This window comes from Zingiber officinale, chromosome 7B (genome assembly GCF_018446385.1).
Source record: "Zingiber officinale cultivar Zhangliang chromosome 7B, Zo_v1.1, whole genome shotgun sequence".
NCBI classification, from domain to species: Eukaryota; Viridiplantae; Streptophyta; class Magnoliopsida; order Zingiberales; family Zingiberaceae; genus Zingiber; species Zingiber officinale.
The window spans coordinates 92747653-92755413 of record NC_055999.1 but is presented as its reverse complement, the minus strand read 5'-3'; the positions used below and the strand labels follow the sequence as shown (position 1 = coordinate 92755413).

Genomic DNA, 7761 nt, shown 5'->3' with positions numbered 1-7761 from the left:
TAGTAATTAATTAGTATACTAGAGAGTTTTTTTTATTGGGAAAAGTATAATAAATTTTTATATTTTTAATATGACATTTTAAACATTATATAAATAGATATCATTTAGAGATGCCGTAACTAAGGAGAATGAAAGGTGACGATAGATATAGATTAACCCAAAAAGACAAGGGACAAAGAAAGGACAAGGTCACATGGTGTTGATGGCGAATGACTTTCCTATGCACATGGAAAAAAATGACTTCATGGTTCAGCAAGTATTTTTTTTTTAAAAAAATAATATATTTTGTACCCCAATTAATTATTAGTTTTTATTAATCATGATTTTTATAATGTAAAATAAAGAAAAATATTTTATTCAGAATAACGATAGCATCATTTAGACGGCTCGAATCAATCTCAATCAGATTAAGACACTTCTGTTATTTTCGTATCGTAACGGCGCCAGTATCAGATGTCCGGTTCAAGATAACGGGCGGTATTACTTTATATCATCGTCACCGTCTCAAGTGCCGTCGTCCTCATCCCTCCACTACATCGTCATGGCTTCGCTGTCGCAGGGACCGCATCGCCCGCCTCCGCCGGAGCAAGACCTCCTTGACTCCACTGCCCCTGCTTGCCGGACGTCTGGAGACGGGGTAGTCAGTTCCTCCTTGGCTGACTTTGTCTGGTCCTCCTTTTCCACTGTCTGTTTCACTGCGTTCATTGTCCCATTCTACCTTCGTGGGTGGATAAAAGAGGCATTTTCAGGGTGATAATGGCTGGATTTATCTTGTTTCGGAGAGATTTACTTGTTACCACCACCAATTTCTCTAGAAAATGTCACCTACTTTTTGCGGCTGCTCGTTGAGGTCGATAAATGGCGTTGAATCATTTTTTTCTTGAGTTGGGCTGGTGGATCTGAGTCCTTTTTGCTGCATACGCCAAAAAACCTAGAGGCATAAGGATGGATTCACCTGTTTGATATTCTGATCAGTCATCTTTGTTTGTCTAGCCGTTTATTAGTTTCCTTTTAGAGTGTGAAGTTGTTATGTTCGTCCCTCTTGAAGTCTGTTCCTAGTTGATATTAATTGACATCGTTGGGCGTATTCAGGAATTATCAAAAAAAAAAATTGATGTTTTTAAGGGAGTTCTTTCGGATTAAACTTTGGCATAGCTTAATTTTGTTGTTTCCATATTTTTTTTTTCTTTTGGTTTACTTGCATTTTTCTAATAATGTTTCTGTCTGTTTAACTTCAATTTGTTCTGCTTTTTTCTCTCTTTTTTAGTCAATCTAAACCTCCCTCTTTTTTATTTATTTATTTTTTATCATCTAACTATAGCAGCAAGCATCTTTTATGGAGGGGAGCGATGCAGTAAATGGTCATATCATCTCTACCACAATAGGAGGCAAGAATGGTGAACCCAAACAGGTTAGGACTGAGGAGCACCAAAACTAGTGTTTGTAATGAAGCAAAATAGTTGTTGGGGTGTCACTTTATGGGGTGTTACTGGCTCCTTTTATTTTGTTTTGCAGACTTCTATTGTATCACAATTATTTAATTTAGTGAATCCTTTTGCTTGTTTTACAGACCATTAGCTACATGGCCGAGCGTGTTGTTGGAACTGGTTCCTTTGGAATTGTATTCCAGGTTATTTTCAAGCTCTATGGATCTCTGTAAAATCGTCATTCCATTTACTATTTGTGTTTTATAGTCATTCCTTTTCTGGCAGGCAAAATGTTTGGAAACAGGGGAGACTGTTGCTATAAAGAAGGTTTTGCAGGATCGGAAGTACAAAAACCGTGAGCTACAGTTGATGCGCTCAATGGATCATCCAAATGTGATTTCTCTAAAGCATTGCTTCTTCTCCACCACTAGCAGAGATGAGCTTTTTCTTAACCTGGTCATGGAGTATGTGCCTGAAACGCTATATCGTGTTCTAAGTCATTACAGTAGTGTGAATCAGCGAATGCCACTGATCTATGTGAAGCTTTATACCTACCAGGTAAGTTTATTTTCTCTCTTCTGTGGGTATTTTTGGCAACCATGCAACATGAGAGTTTACTTGGATTTTCTTCAGTTGTTCAGAGGTTTGGCTTATATTCATACAGTTCCTGGTGTTTGCCATAGAGATGTTAAGCCACAGAATGTTTTGGTAATTTTCCTGGCTGCAGTTGCCATTTTTTGTCTAGGTTTATCAGCTAAAATCTATTAGTTACAATGAATCACTCTCTTGTAGGTAGACCCTCTGACTCACCAAGTCAAGCTATGTGATTTTGGAAGTGCGAAAGTGTTGGTATGCTTGCAAAAAAATATTTTGAAGATTTGATAGTTTAACTACGTTTTACAATATAGACAGAGAAGTAATATACTGCTCCTGTTGCAATTGGTTATTTGTCTGTGACAAGACATGATATGTTTTTTTTCTGTCAATAATATTGTCACACAACAATGTCTGTCGATGCAATGTTGTTAAACTGGTTAGCTAGAATGAATCATTAGATGAATGATAATTAGTGAGTTTGAGAGTTTTGACATGCGGAGAGTTCTGTCTTCAAACATGGACCAAGATATGTTATTCCCAGTCAGTAGGCATTAAGAAAAATTTATTCTTGAATGAGAAGAAGTGCATACTCAAGTACTAATGGACTAACCTAGGACAAAGGGGGAATCTAGTGAGATGAGAACCTACTATTTGCAAAGTTGTTATAATTGACGTACTATCTTGCTTAAGTTACTTGCATTTCATTTACATGCTTTGACAAAAATGGTTACCATTTTTTAGGAAATCATAATATTTAATGCAAAGTTGATTTTCTGAAAGGACATTGGAAACAAGAATTATGGTTTCTTTATCATTCTTACTATAGGTAGGATAATGTTTAGTTGTTGTTGTTGTATCATTTATCTTTCTTGGTTTGTCAGTGAGTCTCATAGTCTGCTAATTATTTGTCATCATCAGGTTAAGGGTGAACCAAACATTTCTTACATTTGCTCTCGTTATTACCGTGCTCCGGAGCTTATTTTTGGTGCAACAGAGTATACCACATCGATTGATATATGGTCAGCAGGTTGTGTACTTGCTGAGTTACTACTTGGCCAGGTATACTCAATTTCAACTATTCATCCTTGGCCTTCATAACCTCCTACAGTGGCGCCACAAGTTGTATCATCATATGAATTAAACACTTATCATTCCTCTTACAATATTTTCAGCCATTATTTCCGGGAGAAAGTGCTGTTGATCAGCTTGTTGAGATAATAAAAGTATGATTCTGCTACCCACTGGTTCATATTGTGGTGATAATATGATGTCGGAAGGTAATGATACTCTTTTTCCTTTTTTTCCCTTTAGGTCCTTGGAACTCCGACACGTGAGGAAATTCAGTGCATGAATCCTAACTACACAGAGTTCAGGTTTCCACAGATAAAAGCACATCCATGGCACAAGGTTTGTTGAGTGAATTCTAGTTGACTGTACTATGTTAGACCAAAAAGTTTTTGTGAACCTAAAAGCTACATTGCAGTGTTCATTATTTACCTCATTTATAGTTTGATGCCCAGCTCCTGTTGTGTTCTAGTGTAGTTTTGTTATCTGACATAAGCAAACAGTTGAGGTTATCTATATTGTAACATCAAAGAAACTTTATTCGGGTGTTACATTTTGGAGAGAGATTCCTAGCATTCAATTGTTACCTGATTGTGTTTATGTTTTACTTCCTCATGTATCTTGCCGTTGGCAACTTACAGTTTCATATTTTGCTCCACGATTCTTTTTTGTTTTCAGATAGTCATCTTTGGTGCCAGATTTGCAGAACCTACCATAAAAATCACTTATATGACTTGATCTGTGAAGACCATAACTTGTGAAAGGATAATAATTACACTAGCTGTCCATCGATATGCAACTAAAATTGAGTATTTGAGGGTCAGAACTGTCAGTGTTCATTCATATTCTTAATGTGAATGATATAAATAGTATGGAGGATTTTTTTCTAGTTGAAAATGAGATGTCTTATACTTTGCTATGACGATTCAGATATTCCATAAAAGAATGCCTCCAGAAGCAATAGATCTTACTTCACGGCTTCTCCAATACTCTCCAAGTTTTCGGTGCAGTGCTGTAAGTCGTCCCATTTCACAAGATCATACAATAAATTTGTGATGGCTTATTTTCATATATCAGGTTTGAAAAATTTTATGGAATTGATTGTAGAGTACGGTTTTTAATTTAGTTGTCAAGGTTCTGTTGTTTGTGCATTAAGTCAATCAGTCATATGCAATAGTTCCATTTTGGTTGACTCTATACTTCTTAATTCAGTTGGAAGCATGCGCTCATTCCTTTTTCGATGAACTAAGAGTTCCAAATGCAAGGTTGCCAAATGGTCGTCCACTGCCTTCTCTACTTAACTTCAAGCAAGAAGTAAGCAAAATAAGCTGAAAAAGACTCTTATTGTCCTTCATCGTTTGATTTCCTCTTTGAATTAGAACATAGCCAACTACTAGATATAAAACCAGCCAGTTTGGATTCTTTGAAGGACATCGAAGCTTGAAAGTTTAAAAATGTTATGGAACATGGATTAATCTCGGCTACCATTTCTGCAGCTGGTAGGTGTGTCGCCTGAGCTCATTGACAAGCTGATTCCAGAACATGTGAAGCGGCAATCTAGTCTGTGTTCCATGCAAACACCCAGTGTATGACATCGTTAACACTTGTTACACGCATGTTCTGATCAAAAGCGAGCAAGGAACTGAAGTTCTATTGTCATTGAGAAAGACTGACGGGTAACAGTGTTTGTTTGGTGGAAGATAAAAGATAGGACTGAAACTGTTGTTGGTTTTGCGGGTCCGTCCACATCTCCTACCTCGATCTTTGTACATTATAAAATAGGATAACCGGTCGCTAAGTGTGCATTTTGGTTGTGCCTCTTCAATTTTACTGGGTAATGTCCTTGCTCAGTTGGGTTCATCTAACTCATGTATGTTACTCATGTATCTTTTGTTTTTCTCCTGTAAATGCATGCAATCCAGGTTTTTGAATGTTTGAACTGATAAAGGAAAGCCTATGAGATGTTGAATATGGTTGTAAAATTCCCTTTGATTTGAATTATATGAATGTGACAGTAGTTGACTGGTCATTGATTTTTTTTTGGCAGCTCGCTTCATTTGCACTCCTGATGGTGTCAATTTTAACAAGATAGCCTGCCTGCTAGTAATCTAGCCCTTCGATACTCTTTGTCGATATCCTAGAACAGGAATAATCATAATTGATGATCATTTGATGTTTTCGACCAAACAAATGATTCGTTTAAAAAGAGTCAGCGTTGAATAAATATTCAAAATAGTGCACAGATTCTAGTAGAGAAAAGGGCAGATCCGAATACCGGTGTTAGTAGAGGCTTATTCAGCATGTAGGCCGCCAAGTTATCGAGAATTAGATCTGACATCGCTTTGGTAGTCTCTACCGTGTCGGTTCCAATATGAGGTACCAGAACTACATTCTCCAGACCAAACAACTGCTCTGGCACATGAGGTTCATGTTCGAACACATCAAGCCCAGCTGCTCCTAGCCGACCATCAAGCAGTGCCGAAACAAGTTCTTTCTCATCGACAAGGGAACCGCGTCCAATGTTGACGAGCACACCCTTCGGACCCAATGCCTCGATCACCTCTCGATTGATGATGTGGTGGGTTTCGTCTGTAAGCGGGCATGCGACGACGAGCACGTGGCAATTGTAAGCCAAGTCAAGAACACTGGGATAGTACTTATAGTTTGTGTTTGGCTTCTCAGATCTCGAGCAGTAGCAGATAGGGCAGCCAAATCCTTGTGCTCTTTTGGCAACTGCAAGTCCAATCCTGCCAAGACCCAAGATACCAACAGCTTTTCCACTGAACTGCAAGGGAGGAAGAAGATCTATCATAGTACGTTAGCATCCAAATGAAATCTATAAAGCTCTTGCAGATTTTGTTGCTTCATGTAATCAAAGATTTTTTCACTATCTCTAATGATTTAGAAAACAAATTAACTTTAAAAGATTGATGGCCTAGACGGTAAAGGTAAATATTATTAAAAGAGGTTAACAGTCCTATTCTTCAACAAAAAGGGAGTATCAAAAGAGAATGTACCAAATTACCAATATTTGAAGGAAACAAAGGTTATGTTGCATGAGAGGATATCCAATTAACAAGTTGCAGTCCTTAATGTTATAACTTTACAAGTCTAACATCCACATTTATTGTTACTTGGGCAATATATATCCTATATTGTTACTTGGGACTTGGGCAATATGTTACATGTATCCTTACAAGTACAATTAACATCCACATTTGTGACGTTATTGATATGCTTTCTTGCTAAACGTTAAGGCTAATGCAGAATTATCTGCCAAATTTGTACAGAACAAGATGCGTCAGTAGTAATCTAATGCACATTGCATAAACCTGTCGAGAAAAAATGCTAAAAAAAGATGCAATGGCATTAAAAAATGAATTCGTGAAAAAGAAGTTTTAGTGAAATATAAACACGCACAGAAGCGAAGTAATGAGATCAACCAGTGGATAAAGGCAATAAACAGCGACACTTGAAGAACGCTGAAGAACAAAAAACTTTCATATCCAACATCGTAGAATTCTCTACCAAATTTATGAAGAACAAGATGCATCGGCGGCAGTAGTTTAATGCAGATTTCATAAGCTCCATAGTAGAAAACCAAAATTGCAATTTTTTTCTAACCATAATATAAACAAGATGCATGGAAGTGTGCTCATTATGAACAGAGAACAAGATGCAGCAGCAGAAATATAATGCAGATTTCATGAACTCCGCTATAGAAAAATAAAGCTGCAATTGTTCCTGATCATATGAGAAACCAGATGCAAGGAAGTATGCTCATTGTGGACCTTAGAAGTGAGCTTGTAATCCCCTTTATCCTTCCATGAACCGGCCCTCGTGTAGCGGTCGGCGTCGCAGATCCTCCGCAGGGCAGCGATGGCGAGGCCGATTCCTAGGTCGGCGGTGTCGTCCGTGACGACGTCGGGAGTGTACACGACCCGAATACCCCGCTCGCGGCACCGCGGAAGGTCGACCTTGTCGATGCCGACGCCGAAGTTCGCGACGATCTCGAGATTTGGAAGTTGGTCGATGAGCTCCGCGTCCGCGCACCCGTTGGGGCTTCCCACCACCGCCCGGATCCACGGCGCGTTGGTCTGGAGGAACTCCCTCCGCCGGGAGGGCGGTGATTCCCACAGGCGGAAGAGATTAAAGCGGCGGTCGAGCTCCGCCTCGAGGTAGGAGTCTACAGAGACGACTAGGAGAACGCCGAGGGATGCCATCGCCGCCGCCGCCGCCGCCGCCGCCTGCTAACCGATGAGGTTTTGGGTTATATTGATGTTGGTTCGTAGTGGCATCACATACATGCACGTGGCATACAAAAAAAAATTCATGAGGAAATAATAATCCCTTTTTTTCAAATGGAATGTCAAATGTCAATGACCTATAATCGCTCGAATTGGGATGAAGTAACCCCGGGACTATGATATAACGTTAGAATATTCATGTTGTCAATTTATCATCAAGTATCTGTGATTCGAGTCTTAGCTATGGTGAATTTGTAGAAATTTTTTCTTCAAATAGGGCATGCAACTAAAGGATGCTGGGTTCCTGGGCTGCCCACTGCGAGCGCTTTCTGATTTATCCTGGTGGCCAATGGCAAACTTCCGTGGGGCCAAGTCGATCACCTCAGGTTCGACGTTACCCAGTCTTGTTAATTTTTTTTTTCTGA

At 39.1% G+C, this 7761-nt stretch overlaps 2 protein-coding genes across 2 annotated transcripts; one reads left to right on the top strand and one right to left on the bottom strand.

Moving 5' to 3' along the window:
• The first annotated feature begins 425 nt into the window (after window positions 1–425).
• Window positions 426–5071, top strand: LOC122006279 (shaggy-related protein kinase eta-like). The gene is made up of 12 exons (XM_042561726.1): window positions 426–637; window positions 1322–1411; window positions 1571–1630; window positions 1713–1985; window positions 2061–2135; window positions 2220–2276; window positions 2943–3083; window positions 3197–3247; window positions 3336–3431; window positions 4020–4103; window positions 4302–4403; window positions 4586–5071. The coding sequence occupies exons 1-12, from the start codon at window positions 542–544 to the stop codon at window positions 4679–4681; spliced, it is 1221 nt and encodes a 406-aa protein (XP_042417660.1). The 5' UTR covers window positions 426–541; the 3' UTR covers window positions 4682–5071.
• Window positions 5072–5291: 220 nt separating this feature from the next.
• LOC122006280 (hydroxyphenylpyruvate reductase-like) lies at window positions 5292–7364 on the bottom strand. The gene is made up of 2 exons (XM_042561728.1): window positions 6881–7364; window positions 5292–5874 (listed from the first exon to the last, which is right to left on the bottom strand). Exons 1-2 carry the CDS (start codon window positions 7310–7312, stop codon window positions 5317–5319), a joined length of 990 nt encoding a protein of 329 aa, XP_042417662.1. The 5' UTR covers window positions 7313–7364; the 3' UTR covers window positions 5292–5316.
• Window positions 7365–7761: the final 397 nt, after the last annotated feature.